The sequence below is a fragment of the Periplaneta americana genome, chromosome 8 (genome assembly GCF_040183065.1).
Source record: "Periplaneta americana isolate PAMFEO1 chromosome 8, P.americana_PAMFEO1_priV1, whole genome shotgun sequence".
Lineage (NCBI taxonomy): Eukaryota > Metazoa > Arthropoda > Insecta > Blattodea > Blattidae > Periplaneta > Periplaneta americana.
Genome location: NC_091124.1, coordinates 135317446 through 135338112, shown reverse-complemented (window position 1 = coordinate 135338112; position 20667 = coordinate 135317446). Strand labels below are relative to the sequence as shown.

The 20667-nt window shown below is 35.9% G+C and overlaps 1 protein-coding gene across 5 annotated transcripts in view; it reads left to right on the top strand.

Annotated features, from left to right (window-relative positions):
- Positions 1 to 20667, top strand: part of Bruce (BIR repeat containing ubiquitin-conjugating enzyme) — a 571194-nt gene that overhangs the window by 454445 nt on the left and 96082 nt on the right. For all 5 annotated transcript variants that reach the window (XM_069833681.1, XM_069833684.1, XM_069833683.1 and 2 more), the window contains 4 exons: positions 5027 to 5210; positions 10829 to 10977; positions 18677 to 18910; positions 19175 to 19414. In XM_069833681.1, coding sequence (XP_069689782.1) covers positions 5027 to 5210; positions 10829 to 10977; positions 18677 to 18910; positions 19175 to 19414 — 807 coding nt within the window. The remainder of the gene's footprint in view (positions 1 to 5026; positions 5211 to 10828; positions 10978 to 18676; positions 18911 to 19174; positions 19415 to 20667) is intronic.

Here is a 20667-nt window from a genome sequence, read left to right as displayed (position 1 = left end):
ACATAATCCGACAATTTTAGTAGAACATTTGTGTTTCTTGATGACAGTGTTACATGATTCCGCCACTATTTCCAATGTCTCACCAGAGAGCTTTTCAACATCCAGAAGTTTAACCTTTATTCCATTTTCAGGCATGAAGTATCTTTTAGTGATAAGATTGTTAGGGTGAATATTCTGAAATGGGCAAATATGAATAACAAACTGGAAAGAATATATTATATTAAATTGTGTACTTTTTCCTCACATTGGTTACATTTGCTCCTATTATTGAAGATTCTGGTATCAGTTGAGCTTAAAAAAATTTTATGTGAGATTTTCTAATTAAAAAAAGAACAAGAGATTGTTGTTATCTTTCCCTTACAGCCCATTGTTTAAGGCATCTTCTAAACTTCTGTACTTCAGATTTCACTTGTCTTTGAACATTTCTTTTTTCACGATCAGTCCTATCTGCTATTTTCTTTCTTTTTTTTATATATATTCTTTGCCATAGTCCCTTTTTTTGTGCAACTCCCCTTCAGTCATATTTACCCTCTGCCTACGTATCTTCTCCCTTTCATATTTCCTACTTTCATCATCAGACTTTTTTTCTTTCCTATAAACAATCATATGAAATAATATTCGAAGCTACTTTATCCACCAGTATTTAATAATTGTATGTTAAATGAAACCTCGGTCCCACAATAAAGGGACTGACGTTACAGGGACAGTTGTTACAAATTAGTATAATTTCCGCAATAGTTCTGACAAAATAAATCGTTAAAAATATCATGGAGGTTAGATATTTTAATCGATAAACATTGTAATGTTTTGCATATACTACGAAAGTTTAATATGTACAAACTATATTTAATGCCACCTGGGACTGGTGTTACCAATAGAAAACATAACATTCAGTCATCAGTAGGGAACGGAATTTGAAGCAGTAAAAGCTAGTATTGGCATCTACACAGCCATTTGTTTACAACCCTTTATATCAAGTCCTCCCCTCCATGCCATACTCGGAGCTCTCTGCACGTCAACAACAGGTGAACGGGACAGTTGTCGCATAGGAACTTCAACATGCAGGTTCGCAGTTCAGAGTAGTGAAGTGCGGGTACAATGCGGAAAGTGAAACCAACTAACAATACACCATTGAAAGACTACATTTGTAAAATCTCCAGATCGAGTATCAAATTCAGGAAACAATTCCCTAAATTGTCGCTTCCCCCATGTCCAGTTCTTAAGAGATGGAGGTCATGGTTAGAAGCTTGCAATTATTACGCACATCACCTTCAATCTGTGAAGAAAGTGGTCCAGTCTTTCGATCCCAATGATGCCACTGTGATTCAAATACGCCAGGAACTGCTAAATGATAGAACAATCGAGAAAGAAGTCGTGGATATTAAGCCAAATTTTGGATATTTACCGGATGCCATTATTCAATTAGAAAAGTCAGGAGTAGAACTAGTTGAGCAAATAAATATTATGAGGACTATTTAAATAAACTGAGTGCAGTAGAAGGTGAAGTAGGAAAGCGTGTTGGTAAAAAAATGAAAGAGTTTTGATTAAAAATGATGGTTACGGTATTCTTAGTCGGATTTCAGATGTACTAACAAGGACGTGTCCCAATCATGTCATTCAACATGTGAATTTAATTGACATATCTTGTTTTAAGTACTCTCCAATTGTCTCTGCAGATGTAGAGCGGAGTTTTTCCATGTTAAAAAATTTCCTTCCTTGCAACAGAGCAAAGTTGCATTTTGAAAATTTGAAAATACAGTAATATTTACAACTTATTATAACAAGGAACAGCAGGAATAATTGTTTCATGAACAAAACATAGCATTAATTGAAAATTGCCATTTCGTTTGGTTCTACATTTTGTTCAACATTTAATGATACTGTATTAGGCTATACTGGTATTGTAAATATTGCAGTATATTACATATATTCTAAATACTGTAGTATACGTTGTATACATATTATCATATTTCATGATATTGTAAATAAAGGTTTTAATTTAACATGCTCCTGACAGAAAAACACACATATTCAGAGGCGAGTTCCATACAGAAGACAACTGTCTATCAGCCATCAATATTTCCACGCAAGGATGCAGAGGTTGATATTTAACTATGTCTATTTGTAATGTTGTTTATTGGTGTCTTGTGTGTTGCCAAGAAAAGCACATGTAGTTCAAAGTGAAATGCAGATTATGTATGTAGGTCACTACATATATGTCATTAAACTATTCCATATGTTTATTCTGAAATACGTTTACAGCACGTTGCGTGTAAGTTTGTATGAAGTGGACTGTACTCGTCCATGCTCCGTGATGCAGCTCGCTTGACAGTCACTGAGTTACGAATATCTATACTACGTTTCATCATTCTTTATAATAAGTTACTCCAAATCCCTTTCCCTGGTCATCAGTGATGATTTTTGTATTTTTCAATAAAATAAATTACAACAATGGACGAAAAGTTTTTTAACTGCCGCCATGTTGACCTCTCATCACTACCAACCGTTAAAATTTACCACATGAAGCAAAATTGTCTTTTGTGTAGCTCTTTTATTTCGAGGGACCGGCGTTACGAAATTTTTGGGGACAAACTTTACATTAAAGTTGTGCCCTTTCAGAATTAAAAAAACAACAATTCCTGTATTTCATAAGTATTTTAACTATTTATTTTTATAATCTTGGCCGAGGAAATAAAATCAAATCGAAACATTCCGAGAAAAACTTAGTAAAACAGAGTAAAATGTTGTTGTTGTTTTCTAATGCCAGGCATTTGACAATAAAGTCATTTGACCTCTTGCACTCCAATATTTTTCAAAGATATTATCATGGCCAGCCACTGAAGCACAGATTTTGAGGTACACAAGTTTTGCCAAGTTATTTTTACAACACAGAGTAAAATGTAGTTGGAGACATAGGGACCATAGTTACATTTTGACATTTGGACGTTATTTTTTAATTATTAATTTTAAAATTAATCCTTTTATGCTTTGTTTCCAACTAAAACATGTGAGAGTTAGTTAATTAAACGCAAAAGTAATCAGTTAACATTTTCAAGAAACTCCTTAAATCAGCCAGGACATACATTTACCCACATGCAAATATGTGACTAGTTGCAGGAAATGGGACCTAAAGTCGGATTTTTCATTTTTTTTGTTTTTTGTGGTTTCAAAAAGAGGATGAAATACTGAGCATTAAAAAAAATTCATGATTCTAGGTGCTATAGTTTTTAATATATTACTTATTGAATGTTGATATTACATTATGTACTTTTCGAGAAAAATGGAATTAAAGTCTTCACTTGTTTTCTTAGCAATTATAAGAAAGATTTAGGTATTTAAGAAGTACTGTGTAAAAATTCGTCCTAGTTTAGTATGAAAAAAAGCCTACAGGTAGCGCAAGATGTCAAAACAAAGAAATGCAGTTTTTATACCGCAAATTCGTTATTTTGTTCTCCTGTAAAATTTCCTTTCACGACTTTAGGTTCCTTTTCGCGCAACGGGTCACATTATATAGAATCTTTACCTCGCAATGAGTAAGCGTTCATATTTTAACTGAAACATCAGTTTCATATAAAAGTAGAATAAGGTAGGTAGAAATTGGTGTGTCGCAAATTATGGTTTTCTGTAAGAAACATTGCCAAGGAAGCCTGTAACATGTGATAAGAAGAGAAATTATACTAAAAGTGTTTTATAAATCTGCTGAGTAATGCCCCGAAGTCACGATTGATGATATTACAGGAATTACGAGTGAATTTACTGGTGTTTTGTTTCAGCAATTTTTAAGGGTTGAAAAGAGTTCCAAGGAACAGGAAAATTAACCACGTCAAGGCAATAGAAAGTGGCATCTTGCGGAGAAATATATTAGCTATTACATGTTTTGTTTGGCCAGCCTCATGGTCTAGTGGTCAGAGCTTCTGGCTATAGTTCATGAGGTCCCTGGTTCGATTCCCGGTTAGAGCACAGGAATTTTTCCTGTGTTCGTCCATGGTCTGGAATTTAGGTTAAGTTTAGATTTAAGACCTCTCCTGGCAATACATTATCATAATCATCCTATCACATCATCGGGGTAATGTAACTCCGCCTTCCAGGCGCCCCAACCTCAGAAGTGGGTTACAATTAAGCCACAGCCAGGAGAGAAGACCAGAAATGTCGAAAAGACAACCTGGTGGCATTGGATAAAAAAAAAACATTACCCATTTCGGAATATTCACCCGTTAATAATATAATTAGGATTATGAATCCTCTCAGGACAGGCAAAAATTTAATTTCCTTCCTATTTGTTGTGTCTGTTGTAATTGTGACAATGTGAAGCTGCACTAGCTCGTCTAATCCTCTGTTCTCAGCTCCACAACACTAAGGTTATCTGACTTACGAAGCTGACATAGCAGCAGTGTTGCCATTACTTTTTATCCAACTCTCATATTTCGTGTCATTGTTGCATTGTAATAGTTCTATTTTAGTCGGTCTTTGGGTGATACTGGTATCCACTGGTTTCAGTAAAATCATCGTTTTCGATTTTACAGGGACTTATATTTTTGGAATGAGGTTAAGTATGGTATGATAATGGGGGGTTGCAAACAAAAGTCTCGCCCAAAAATGTGGATCATCCTTTCAAGAAGTTTGGGAACCACTGCTCTAGAGAAAAGCAATGTATGAATATATCTAGTTACCGGTATTTATCTGTTTTGTTTTTTATTTTATTTTTCCATAAATATGTATTGATCAATTACTGTTTTGTTTATTTTGTTATTTTTGTTGTAGAATATTTTTTTTGTCTTCATTTGTAAGCACAATGATATGAGTCAAGTGCTTAGTGCATTAAATACATATTCCGAAATAAATAAATATTGATATGCTTGACTTAAGTAAACAGAGTGCAAAAATCCTTGTAGTGCTGTTGACTGTGCATAAACTGAACATCATACGAGATACTGTATGTTATCTGTGATTGTTTCTGGCTGTTTTTAATCACATCTGAAATATCACGAGTTGTGTCAGCTAATGTAATGCTTGTCATTTGTTTCAGATGGCTTGCCGATGCTTAGAGTGGACACAATGGCCATGGTCCTGAACTTCTTTGCAGAAGTGTGTGCTGAAGGTCATATGAGAGACTGGTTGGGTTCTCCTGAAGGCTCTGTTTTCTGGCTTCCACTTCTAAGTCTCTTGTGTAATAAATCCAACAGTTGTTCGTCTGTTGAAGGACAGAGCAGGTAATTTCTGATTCACTATTTCATGGTTTTTTTGTGGAAAGTGTCATTTCTTTTCTTTGAAAAACTATTGTTCTGGAGATCTGGAGACATTCATGTGGTTACATCTGTAAAGAAAGAGTGTATTGCAGTCTTTCAATAGAGATACTAAGATCAAATATTTTGATATTATTTGTAGAAAGAACTTTTATTTCTTGACTAAAATCAGTCATAATCATGTAGCTTCTGCTTCAAAGAGTCCCATCTACTAATACTAATTATGTAGGCCTACTGTGTGAAATTGTTCGAACTACAAGGCGTGTTCTTAAATTAAGTTCCATTTTCAATTATAGCCGTCACATCGCTGCAATTGTTATTTTGCACATGCGTGTTTTCTTCTTCAGTCCTCAGGCAAGCTGTGCATGCAGTTTCAGAGCTTCAGTCCGTGTGTGTGGTTAGTTGTGATCAGTTGAAATGTTTAAAATGATCGAGCAGCCCGCCAACTGTGAGATGCGGTTTTGTTATCCATTTCTTGAATGCGAGGAACATCAAGCCAGCTGACATTCATCGTCAACTTTGTGAGGTGTATGGTGATGATGCCATTAGTAATGGAATGGTCAGGAGATGGGTTAGGAAGTTCAATGAGGGCCGCGTCTCTGTGCATGACGAGCAGTGTACCGGTCGGCCAACTTTGATCAATGACGATTTGGTGCGTGCTGTTGATGAAAAAATTCATGAGGGCAGGAGGTTCACAATTTCTTCGCTTTCCTTGAATTTTACACAAATGTCGCGGAGTGTTCTCTACAAAATTGTGACAGATCGATTATGATATCGAAAATTGTGCTCACGATGGGTACCCAAGATGCTCACCGAAGAACACAAAACCAAACGAGCTTCCAGTGCATTGAGCTTCCTCACATGTTACAGTGAGCAAGGCGATGAGTTTCTTGACCATATTGTGACAGGTGACGAGACTTGGGTGTCTCACATGACACCTGAATCGAAGCAGCAGTCCATGGAATGGAGGCACACTGCATCGCCAAGGAAAAAGAAATTCAAACAAACCGTGTCAACATGCAAGATCATGTGCACTGTTTTTTGGGACAGAAAAGGATTCCTACTCATTGAATTCTTGCCTCGGGGTGAAACCATTAATAGAGAAACCTATTGTCAGACCTTGAAGAAGCTCCGTTGCACAGTTCAGAACAAGAGACATGGAATGCTGACCAACGGAGTTGTGTTGCTTCATCACAACACTCGGCCACACACAGCTCGTGACACTCAAAATCTCATCTCGAAATTTGGCTGGGAACAAATTGACCATCTCCCTTACAGACCTGATTTGCCTCCAAGTGACTTTCATCTCTTCCTGCACCTCAAGAAGTTTCTCGGTGGTCAACATTTTGATGGCGATGATGAAGTGAAAGCAGCAGTGCGGGAGTGCTTCACATCGCAGGCGGGCGAATTCTACAATGAGGGGATAGAAAGACTTGTGACACGACTCGATAAATGCCTCAATAACAGTGGAGATTATGTTGAGAAGTAATTGAAGCGTGGGGAATACAATGCAACAAAAATGGTTTGTAAATATCTTCCTATTTACTTACTACACCCTTTTGGAACTTACTTTAAGAATACGCCTCGTAATATTGATGAGAAACTAGAGAAAGGGAATAAGATGGAAAGAGATAAGCAAATATGGAAGACAGATGCGAGGAAAAAGAAAATGGAAGTAAAATAAATGGTTGAGAAAAAAGCTTTCGCCATTTCATGAATAGTCTTCATGGTTTGATTATTAAATAAAGAATTAGTTTAAGTTATTAGTGCTTGTTGTGCTACAATTTTTACGACCATAACAAGTTTTATGGCTTGTATGTACAGAATAAAATCTATCATATGTATTTGATGACATACTAAATTACATAAGTTTCAGCTCACAGGTACCATGTCCAGCTTTCATCATTTCTCCATATAAGCTGCGGAATCACTAATAAAAAGTAACATTTTATCATACTACTCCCTGGCCACAGGATACCCATAGCTTCATTCAACAGATTTGCTGTAGTTTTGTTATTGCACTTTTCTAAAACATAACATTGTAAAAGAATCTCATCAGAATATTGTTCATTTAACAAACCAAAAGTTGCCTTCTTTATTTGTGGTCTCATCAGTGGAAACCCAAATTGAATCATCTTGAATTTCTTCTCTTATCTTCTGTACAATTACCTCGTAAACAGTGGAAACATAGTTTTTTTTCTGTATATTGACTTATCTTGGAGGGTTTGTTGAGTATATTTCTGCATGAATTCTCTGAAGCACTGATTCTTCAGTTTGTAGAGAGGAATGTCAGCAGAGAAGAAGAGCACGTCAGATATCAGTGTTGAACTCTTGACCTTACACTCGAAGTTGTTGGTCTGTCAAAAGCAAATTACAAAAACAAGCCGAGGAAGGAAGCTGTAGGAAACTTCAGACAGGGCATTACTGTCTAGCAGCTCATTTATGGAAAATTGGAATATGCACTTTATCCCAAATGCCAATCTCCATCATGGACGAAGAACATCTACTCCACTGCCCTAATCTTAATAGCAATCAGTATAAGCTCAAGAATACTATCAAATTCTACTGAGAGACCAGAGCTATGATGAGATAGTGGGTGGTATTAATAAAGATGAGGAAGATGAGTTTGCTTCAAATTTTGTGAGCTTCCTCCTTTTCCTATTAATAAAGTTGAGGAAAATGAGCTTGCTCATCAAGAATTTCCTCCACCTTTGAGCAAGGAGTCAGCACGTAATAGTTTCCTCGCATTACTTATTAATAAAACGGAGTTTTGCTTCTTGCTCTGAAGCATTTGCTTCAAAAAACCTGAGGTACCTAAATTGGTAACTCAAGCTTGTAGAGTGAAGCTGTTGTATCGAAATGGCTGAGTTCATGGATATTCAATGGCCTCAAAAGTTGTATAAGAAGCACAGAGATTCACTTTCGAGAGATTACAAAACTTCGTACCGATTTAATCGAGAAAATGTGGATTGTTTAACGGACTATTTCTTAGGTGACACAAACCAAACCAGAGGCAGTGCATTTAAATATTTCCTTAACAGATTTGCAGAGGCTAATGCTGTTGAAACAATTGGAGGCATTGAAGGAACACAGAGAGTATTATAAGGAATAGCGTGCAAGACTCTTTGAAAACTACTATCAAATCACAGCTGATAATACACGGAATGTCGAATACCTCTTTATTTACAACTTACATACAAATGTAACTTACATGAAATTATCAGTTCAAATATTATGCAATGGAATGAAATAGAATTTGGGAGAGGGGCACTATGATCCAGCACTGCGACCTATCAAGATACATTGCACCAACCCTCAAGCTAGGCACATTCCCAAACTCACACCGGCTGACTACACTAAGGTTTGCTATGTATCCAGGTTTCGAGCAAGCAACTCCACTAATCCCTAGGCCAGCCCCGTCCTTACGTCGCTAGCCGGCATTCGAGGAATGCTATGGAATAATGACTAAATGGAAAAATGTTGACAGAATGATGTAAATTCCTCATTAGGGGAAACGGGAGAACCCCGAGAAAAACCCAACTGCAACCTTGTCCGCCACAAGTGTCACTACGGATTTTTCAATTAAAGATCCCATACGAACCCGGACAGTCATTCATCTTTATGTTCTTGTTTCCCATATTTTTTTTAAAATCTAGTTTTCATATTGGACACTTTTTTAATTAATTGTGCCTGGGTTATTGGCAACCCAAACCCTTTTTCATACTTCTCTCTGATATTTGGAAATGCTGCAGATTTCTTTTGCCTCGATTCCGGTAACATTGACTTCTTAAATATAACTGGAAATTTTTTAATGATATCCATAAATAAAGATAAATCTTCTCCCTTTTTCCCAACGTCTTCCTCTGTATCACTCATAGCTCAATCACTAATCCTTTCGATCGAAATACACGTGGCGGTATCGCTTGTTGTGGCTGGCCTGAACCCGTTTGACGACTCTACTGATACGAATTCCCACACTAAGTGAAGCAAACTCTGAGAGCAAGCTCTGGCACATAAGAGCAAGCTCCGATAGTTTTTATTTAATACGACATTTCAGAGCTTCCTCATAGAAAAAGCAAGCTCGTTTTGCTCATGAGGAAGATGACCAAAGTAAGGTCTTCGTTTTTATTAATACCACCCAGTGTCTCAACCATCCGTCATAGGAACAATAAATTTGTAGATTTAAACCTGGCAGCCAAATAATTAGCATGGCTTCCTCTGGGAGGGGAGTAAATTGTGTAAAATAATCCTGTTCCTGTTAGATTGTTCAGGGCAAAATGTCAGCCATTTCTCGTTCACTTTCAAATTTGATGCTGAATAACCTCATTAAATAAAATGCTACCCAATCAATCAATCAATCAATCATGTTACCATCATTCTAGTGTGAAACATAGGGATCTCAGAAAACTCCATCTGATTCTATTTCTGGCGAGCTCCTTGATCTCTCCCAACATCTTGCCTCTGCTTTTGGCTTCTGCAAGAATTGTTCGTTTCCATGTTATCTTGAATTTGCCAATTCCTCGACTGCTTTGAGAATTTCAGTCAAGTGCTTTCCTGGCTATATCATTTGGAAATCGGCAAAGTGTATGTCCCAGCCATCCCCACTTTGTCGAATTTCCAATTCTGTTGGTCTTTATTTGATTTTTAACCATAGACTTCCGTTTGTGATCTGGACCGGGCAGAATATCCTATGCAAACATCTGTTAACAAAGACTTGTATCTGGTTTGTAGCAGATTGTTTCTTTCCATATTTCACAGCCATAAAGTAACAGTGATTTAACATAGTGTTAAAGATGCTTAATTTTGTAGTAATGGTATATATTATACTCTTTAAAATTGGTTTCAGCAGTTCAAAAACATATTGTGCTATCTTTATCAAATAAAATATTACTTACTTACTTATTTACAAATGGCTTTTAAGGAACCCGCAGGTTCATTGCCGCCCTCACATAAGCCTGCCATCGATCCCTATCCTGTGCAAGATTAATCCAGTCTCTATTATCATATCCCACCTCCGTCAAATCCATTTTAATTTTATCCTCCCATCTATGTCTCGGCCTCCTCAAAGGTCTTTTTCCCTCCAGTCTCCCAACTAACACTCAATCTGCATTTCTGGATTTGCCCATACGTGCTACATGCCCTGCTCATCTCAAACATCTGGATTTAATGTTCCTAATTATGTCCTAATGTGTAACTTTCTCCATTCTTCTGTAACTTAATCCCTCTTAGCCCCAAATATTTTCCTAAGAAATAAATAAAATATTACTGCTAGTAAATATTCTTTACTGCCACTTAAATAGTTCTGTTTCATTTAGAATTGTTTTCCGCTGCATTCAGTATTTATTGTCAATAAAATTATAAAATGATTATGATTTAGCATACAGGAAGTTTTTTTTTGGAAGAAAGTTGTTCTGGCTACTTTTAAGGTGCTATCTGGCATTTTCCTGGAGGTATTAAAAAAAAAAGAACTTTATTAGAACAAGTGAAACTCTGAAGTCATAATACACCAAATACTAACCTGTTCCACATTAAGATTTCTGTGTTTATATGATTATTATTAATTGATTAATATAATTGTTTTTCAGATGTGAGCTTATAAGTGAATCATTCTCTGCTTTGGAATCTGCTACAGTGAAGTTTCTATCTCGTTGCTGTTGGTGTCATCCAACCAATCATCAGCTGCTCTCTAGAGTTTTATGTGATGTCATTAGTCAGCAAAAAACAATTCATCAAAGTAAGCAGACAGTTCGATAATTAATACAGTTAAAATGCTCTTGACATTAAGTAAAGAAATATTGGGGCCTTAAAGTTCCCTTAAAACCAATTTTCTTTACATAAAACCTAGATGTTAAATGTATATTTCTTTATTCTAATCTTTAATAGCTACAGTTAAAATAATCTTAAATGTAATTGTCTGTGAGACCATGTGAATGAGTATCATTCATCAACATAGTATTATAGTTTTAAAATAATAACCTGAATGTGCAAAGATCTGTGGCTCATGCTATTATCATTACATAACTAACCATAAATTGCAAGCAGAATGTCTTAAAATAGATGTTGGAGGAACTTCCTTTTACATGTTTCATACAATCCTATCTTGGTTCTCTTGAACTTATTATTACATTCATGATTGGAACAGGTACCAGTATGAAAGTAATACATTTTCGGTATAAGACAGCTCTTTAAGAAGAAGTTAGTAGTAGGTCAATTAATCAATTCTAAAAGCTCCGGCTTGTTGCTTCAACAATGTTTTTGTTTCCTCTTTTTTTTATTCTCCATCTTTCTTTTCTTTTCTTACCAAGTATTTTTTCCTCCAGTATCGTCGTCATCATTATCACCATCATCCTCTTATTATATCCTCCCTTCAGAAGATCGATTCCAATTATGCTTCTAGTTGTCTTTTCGTTTGTACATTTTCTTCTCATTCATATCCCTATGCCTATAGGTTTCTCTTAATTTGGTCTATCCATCTTTCCCATGGTCTTCTCTTGGTCACTTTCACCTTTACATTTAACATTCTTTTTGCTAATCTTTTCCATTCTTTCTATTTGTTCGAACCATTTGAGCCTATTATTTTCTAACTTTGTTGCTAATTTCTCTATATTTAGAGTGTTCCTTATGTTACTTATTCAGTTTCTTCATATATATATTTTTTTTTTAATATTCCTCGTAAAACCCTCACCTCTGAAGCCTGGAGTCTTCTTAGATTTTTTTTTCTTCTTCTTCCCCATTAGGGTGATCTTTGACTTAGATATATGTTTAAAATTTATTTCTCCAATCTTTACTTTGGCACTCCCTCACTCTGTTTGAATTGTACTTGAAGATTGATAAATATCCATATTAACCTGTGTCACAAGCCATCTAAAGTTGGGATTTTTTTCAGTTGAGATACAATGAAAAGTATTAAGATTGCATTATAGTTATCTATGTTGTAAATATTTCTTTCAGATACACTTCTTCACTTTAAAACAACTTTCTCATAGTATATTTACACGTACTGCATGTTACTTTGAGGTATTTTTAAATAATCTAGTTCAGTGGTATACAATCTTTTTTGCTAGTGTACCCCCAAAATATATTTGTACCCCCAAACTGCATTGCAATTATATGAGAATTAAAAAAAGACTATGATTGATGTTGTACTAAAAATATATTATTATTATTATTATTATTATTATTATCATCATCATCATCATCATCATCATCATCATCATCATCATCATCATCATCATCATCATACAGGAGTTATTGATGCAATAATAATAGTAATGATTTATGTAAAATGGTATTCAAGCAAGGAAAAACAAGAGTTGATATTGGAAAATAAACTACAGTATACAGTAGAACTTGGTTATAGCGACCTCGTTTTGTGCGACACCTCGACTATAACGTCAAATATTCTGTGGTCCCAACTAATTCCCCATAAGACATAAGCTTATCTACCTTGCTTAATACGACAAACGTATATGCGTCTACCTCGCATATAACGTCATTTTCAACCTCAGTTTGGAATACAATTTTCTAAGAACCAAAGTATTTTGAGAAATATTTTGCTGAAATCTGGCAAATCCTTTACTGTTCCCTTCTATCATAGACCTCTGGAATGCAGGCAGATTCCCCATCCCATTGTAATCTGCCCGAATTCATGCGGTATTAATGGTACCTGCATACGGTCAGTTTCGACAGGAAGTTTTCACTAAGTGCACGCATTTTAACACAGTATGGCCACTAAAAGAAGTGAGTGACGCTTTAGAAGCCATTAGAATTGTGAACATTTCTATGAAGTCAGAGGAGGGAGTATGCAGCTAGGAGAAGGAGCAGTGAAATTGCAACTGGAATAATGAACATAGAATTTAATTTAGAAAGTGTATATTGGGCAAGTAGGAGACAACAGAGTAAAATGACTGATTATTTCACTTCTCAGTAAATAAGTTTGGTGAGTAATGAACAAACTGTTTTAATACAGAATACTGTATTTATAATTGTAGGCCTACATGTATTTTATTGTGTTCATGGTATGCTTAAAAGTGAATACATAAATCTAAAATAAGCCTAATTATGGTTATTATTTTTCATTTTCCACCTCACTAGACTGATAATATTAATCTCGGTTACTACGACACTCATTTATAACAACATAATTTTCAAAGTCCCTTGGATGTCGTTATAACCAAGTTCTACTGCAATGCAATAATTATCAACAAGTGTAATAAAATGCACTATCACCTTTACTTTTTAACTTCGCTCTAGGATATGCCATTAGGAAAGTTCAGGATAAGAGGCAGGGTTTGGAATTGAACGGATTACATCAGCTTCTTGTCTATGCGGATGACGTGAATATGTTAGGAGAAAATACACAAACGATTAGGGAAAACACGGAAATTTTACTTGAAGCAAGTAAAGCGATCGGTTTGGAAGTAAATCCCGAAAAGACAAAGTATATGATTATGTCTTGTGACCAGAATATTGTACGAAATGGAAATATAAAAATTGGAGATTTATCCTTCGAAGAGGTGGAAAAATTCAAATATCTTGGAGCAACAGTAACAAATATAAATGACACTAGGGAGGAAATTAAACACAGAATAAGTATGGGAAATGCATGTTATTATTCGGTTGAGAAGCTCTTATCATCCAGTCTGCTGTCCAAAAATCTGAAAGTTAGAATTTATAAAACAGTTATATTACCGGTTGTTCTGTATGGCTGTGAAACTTGGACTCTCACTTTGAGAGAGGAACATAGATTAAGGGTGTTTGAGAATAAGGTGCTTAGGAAAATATTTGGGGCTGAGCGGGATGAAGTTCCAGGAGAATGGAGAAAGTTACACAACGCAGAACTGCATGCATTGTATTGTTCACCTGACATAATTAGGAACATTAAATCCAGACGTTTGAGATGGGCAGGGCATGTAGCACGTATGGGCGAATCCAGAAATGCATATAGAGTGTTAGTTGGGAGACCGGAGGGAAAAAGACCTTTGGGGAGGCCGAGACGTAGATGGGAGGATAATATTAAAATGGATTTGAGGGAGGTGGGGTATGATGATAGAGACTGGATTAATCTTGCACAGGATAGGGACCGCTGGCGGGCTTATGTGAGGGCAGCAATGAACCTTCGGGTTCCTTAAAAGCCATTTGTAAGTAATAAAATGAATGTCAGCATTTTTACATTCTTAATCAGTGAGGTACATACCTGCATACTCGTTGAGACAACCCTGCGTACCCTAGGGGTACACATATCATAGCCTGAATACCACTGAGCTAGTTTATGATGAATGACAAAGCTTAAGTATACAATTTCACCATTTTATTTATCAGGTGATAAAAAAATATCAGTCATATACCATATTACTATCTTTTATGTCGAAACATTAATGTATCTCTGAACTCAATTTTAAATTTATTAAGACCGTCTGATAACCTAAAATACCTATTATTGGAGAAAAATTCGTTCTGGCACCGGGAATCGAACCCAGGACCTCTCAGCTCTGCGTGCTGAGCTCTCTTTCCATCTGAGCTATGCCGAGACCCAATTCACACCATTGGCTGAACTCTCCTCTTTTGTATCCTCCTTTGAAGAAATTAAAGAACAAGCTGCAAAAAATTTCCTTAAAATCAAATCTCTACCAGACATAACATGGATAAAACAAAAACAGAAACAGATATAATAAAATGGAACACAAACTATCTCAACAAATTAAACATAACAACAGACATGGAAAAAGCTGCACCACTACAAAATCCACTAGACTACCACTCGTACAACATTAACCTCGATTTAATAGAAACAGTAAAGAAAGATCAACATACAAAAGAAGATCTAAAACAGATAAAGTTATGCACTATTACAGAGAGATACTCATCATCAGAATGGTTACACATCTACACATCTATTAATAAATAGAGGAACAAATGCCAGAGCTGGAGTACACTCCTCTTTTTTCACACTATATAGCTATAGGTGAAAACAAATCAGATTTTGATGCAGAAATTGAAACAGTACTTTTTGCTCTAGAACAATTAATATGTAGACCGAAAATGTTTCCCAATACTGTCTTACTAGTCTTCTCAAAAGCTACAATACAAGCTATAGCATTAAACAAATTGCCTCTTACAAATAAAATTAATGAAATCCAAACACTAATAAAAATACTAGAAAACTTACAGAAGAAAATCACTTCCAATGGATACCATCACACATTGGCATAAGTGGGAACGAAATTGCTGATGAATTAGCAAAAAAAGGCACAAAACTGCATAGACTAAACAAAGTTTTGAGTACACACTGTTGCCGCCTTCAGATTGAACACCGGTCATGACTGTCTTGCAGCACATCTCTGCAAAATTGGAATCCTTAATACTGAAGAATGCCCCTTATGCAACTTACCAGGTTCATCTATGCATCTATTCACATGCACTGCACTGAACAAGGAAGCACAACAAATTAAAAACTTCTCTCAACTTTATTGGGAAGCAAGAAGCAAAATGGATTAAATGATCCCAAATTGTGGCCATTAGAGAACAACAACAACATCATAAGAGAAAACCTTTTAGAAATAGTATGTTGTCTGATGTGGATGCTTCATAATGTAATTTTATTACATTTGTTGACATGCAGACTCTTCTTATATTATGGAATGAGGTTTAGTAGACGTGGTTGTTGGGTCCCAATCCTTGCTCTCCCGCTGCATGATTCATGCAATAAAAGCAGGCAACTGATAGTTTATTGCAAGCTAGTACGTATTATTTTAATATCTCAGTGGAATCTGTCTTTGGAACTGATAGTTTATTGCAAGCTAGTACGTATTATTTTTAATATATCAGTGGAAGCTGTCTTTGCATACTAAACAGTCCTTTGGCAAATTGGTCTATGTTCGTTTTTCATCATGCATACATGCATTCCTGTTGTGATTAATGGCGTATTTTCGTATATTGCAAGCTCATTAAGTACAAATCTGTTGAAAAAGTTAAAAGAGAGTTTCATTAACAATTTTTCAGAGTGCGAGTTCCAGTACATTCTAGGATTCTGTATAATGTTAGGAGGTACAAAAATGTTGATGGTGCAGTTCACAGAGCAAGACTATATCCCATGCAAAGAGAATAACATTTCTTCTTGGAGGCATTACATGATCTTATTCATGTCACCCACAAAGATTCACTAAACATTGTGGTTGGAATTATCCTGAGAACATGGTTTGTAGTCACCTGCAACAGATGTCTTTTATTTCCTGATTTTTAGCAGCCAAAATCATTGAAAGGAGAAGTTATTGAAAGTCTCGTCTCATTTTGGACCTCTCTTGTTACTGAGATTGTGGGGTACTCCTATTTTTCCTTACTTACTTACTTACTTACAAATGGCTTTTAAAGAACCCGGAGGTTCACAGCCGCCCTCACATAAGCTCACCATCAGTCCCTATCCTGTGCAAGATTAATCCAGTCTCTATCATAACCTTATTCCTTTGCTGTGGTCGTGCCAGAGAATCAGTCCCATTCGAGGCTTATTGTAAGGTTTCATAACAAGCTATTTTTTATGGTGATGGGTTGTTAGCCCTTCACCCAACCCCCAAGCTGGAGGCCACCCCTTATCGGTTGTCCACGACTGCTTATTCCTATTTTTCCTACCAAAATAAAATTATACTGTTGCTGCATTAACCCAATGGGCTCGTATTTAAATATTTTAAATTCCATACACTCGGATTTAATGTCCAGTTTGCAGATGAATTTGCAGTGTGCTATAAAATAAATTGATAAACAAATAGTTATGCAAGTTTTTAATGCAAAATTTATCATAGACCATACCGAAAGTATGTACTTACTGTCTAAGATGTGCTATTAAGATATTTTGGTGCGGTAAATCTCGCGCGACCGCAGGTCGTCAAATGAGGCGATTGGGTTAATCATCATAATCATTATCATACAGTCCTATTTAGTTTACCTCCCTTGTGCACCAAGGGCAACACCTACAGTGGCAAAATGAACTACTGCTTTGATGCATCGCTGAGAGATGAAGATGCTTTGGTAAATGACTCAAAGCAGTGGTCATTGGATAAAAAAAATATTTAAGTTATAGGTATTTACATGACATGCAACAACTTATAAATTCTATTCAAAATCTGAGAGTATGACATATACATACATATGAGGATCTCACCATCTTCATTGAAAAATCAATGACTATATGTAGTCATACACGTAGATATCTATTATTGGACAAAAATTCGTTCCGGCACTGGGAATCGAACCCAGGACCTCTCAGCTTTGCATGCTGAGCACTGTTTCCATCTGAGCTATGCCGAGACGAACAACACTGGGGGTCTCAAAAGATCCCGCATTCCCATCACAGGGTTAAAATTATTAATATATTGCTCCCCCTTTATTTTATTTTATTTTATTTTATTTTATTTTATTTTATTTTATTTCATTTTATTTCATTTTATTTCATTTCATTTCATTTCATTTTTACAAATTGTTCTGTCATTACTAGGCCCCCACACATTGGCAGCAATGCATCATTGCTGGACAAAAGGTTGAATGAATTCACAGTATGTTTAGTTGATTCTTGAGTACATTATGGTTACATTGTAAATTAAGTGTTAAATGTTTAACATGTGAGGTAGGAACCAGTTTATTGAATGCGACCATCTCACAATATGTTCACTTAAGATGCAACCATAATGACGTAAAATTGGTAGCTTTTAAGTTTGCATCAAAGTAAATAATTCAGCCACTCACAATACAAATGACATAGTTTGAGAAGATAAAATGTGGGGAGGAAGGGAGAAGTGATATAACCTTACGATGTTTTCTAGCATTTTCTCTGTCCTTGGTACGGGGAACTGAACATCATTATTAAACCTGCTTGCAATGTCAGAATTAGTATCAGACTCCTGGGAGACACATGTAAACGAAACTTCATGCCACTCGAAACCAGTAGAATTCGTTATTCCTTATGAACACATTTTTCATTTTGAATGTACAAATTTTCTTCAACAAGTCATTATTTGCATCAGACTGTTATGTGTAAGTTTGAACTTGCATTGAGAATATAGCCTTACAGTAACAGAATTTGAACTTGTACTGAAGGACCAAATAAAACCACTCTGAGTTCATTCTTCTGTCCATTGCCTACTAAACATAATTTAACAGCAGCAGCTGCAGCATAATGCCAAATAAAAGATCATCACAACAGACATGCTTTGAATTTTGATAATTGGAATATCCTTTGTTCCACATGGTTCCTCACAGTCTATTTCTGAATATCTTGTCAAAGTTACAGATAAATTATAAAATAAAACCTTTTTTTTATATTTTTATTGGTAATTTATTTGTAGTACAATATTATATTCAAGTCTTAAATTAATATAATTTGGATAATCCTCCCATACTGAAGTGTATTATGTGGTCTGTATCATGATATACTTTTATTTCAGATGTTACATTTCTGCATGGTATTTCTGGCTTCACACGTCGTCTGGTTTTACAACTTCTCCTCGAAAATGAGAAGTTATTTGTGTTTGTGAAAGCTAATTTTCCTCTTCAACGAAGCAGTTTAGCTATTACGAGTTATGCCCCCTATCAACCTCGATATGGTGTTGGTCACCAGCATCAACTTCTTTACTTAAGTACTCAAACAACTTGTGCTGATGTACTCAAATATGTGTCAGGTAAGTTTCTGTAATATTTTTAAAGTTCTTCTTAGTGGTTGAACTCAAGTCATCAATTTTGTATTTTAAATAATGTCTGTCTGTGTCTTGTATTCGAAACTGCTTACATTCAATTTACTTTCCCTACTTATATGCATTTCTTCTTGAAAATGCATAATATGTTTGTAGCTTCTCTGTTACCAGATTGTAATGTAAATAACGATAATGGTTATCGTAATAACTGCTGAAATTGAAATTGAACTGACTACACTTTCATACTTACAGCCTCAGGCAATTTGCTTCCTCTACTGGGCGATACAAAGGTCAGTGAAAATGCGACTAATATTGGTGCCAACAAAGAATCTAGGAAAGAACTGTGGGAGATAGGTCTTGGACTTGTAGATCAATTGTCTGTAGCAGCAGGAGTTACAGCAAAGGATAAACGAGTCAAGGATGCTAAGAATGCTGCAGCTGCTGGCAATAGATCATCTTTTCCTAAGAAGTCTAGGGCAAGTGGACTCACAGGTATGTTCCATGCAATATTCTAGGTCTGTATGAGTAATTTATGAAGTTTTATTTAAATTGAAAGATGTATAAAAATTGTTTTTTGCTGTTTCAGTAATTTACATTGAACACAATACCATGAGACCAAATTTCAAATTTTAACCATTTTTTACTTCTGCGACATATGTGTTCACTCATATTCAGTATTTTATGCATTGTATACTGGTGATTTTAAAATATCCATATTGCTTAATGGGTGGATAGCTCAGTTGGTAGAGCAATTGGTTACAGACTGGAAGGTCCTGGGTTCAATCCCCGGAGAGATGGGATTTTTCTCGTTGCCAGAACTCCTAGAATGTGTCAAGGTTCACTCAATCTCCTATCAAATTGAGTACTGGTAACAGGCCGTTCTTTATAATACTTAATATATCAAGAAGATATATCACAAAATCCACACCTGTGGAGTAACAGTCAGCGCGTCTGGCCACGAAACCAGGTGGTACGGGTTCGATTCCCGGTTGGGGCAAGTTACCTGGTTGAGGTTTTTTCCGGGGTTTTCTCTCAACCCAATATGAGCAATGCTGGGTAACTTTCGGTGTCCACACCTGTGGAGTAACGGTTAGCATGTATAGCCGCGATACCAGGTGGCCCGGGTTCAATTCCCGGTCGGGGCAAGTTATCTGGTTGAGGTTTTTTCCATGGTTTTCCCTCAACCCAATATGAGCAAATGCTAGGTAACTTTCGGTGTTGGACCCCAGACTTATTTCACCGGCATTATCACCTTCATCTCATTCAGACACTAAATAACCGAAGATGTTGATAAAGCGTCGTAAAATAACCTACTATATCACAAAACATTAAAACTTTCAAATACACTTAAGTTGCTTTATTACCATTAGCAACAGCAGCCTCAGGCATAAAGAAAATTCATAGGTTGCATAATATTATTTTCCATAAATACAAATTGCACAATTGTGAAAATCCAGCATATTTCAATATGATTTTGAAATAAATGTAAATATTAAAGATGAATAGGGGCTGGTTCTGGCTGAGTTAATTCTTGTCCTTTCTTTATATAGGTAGGTTAAGTGTGCCAGCATATTATACAGGCTTTGTACTATTCATGGTTATTGTTCTGTGAGCTGGGACGCGGCATACACTATTACAGGATGGGCTGCTTCCCCCTCTTTTGTATTGTATTGTATTTATTAACATTCCATGGTATTCCATATGCACTTCGGAGAGATTAGGGATTTAACCCAGGCAAATTGGTG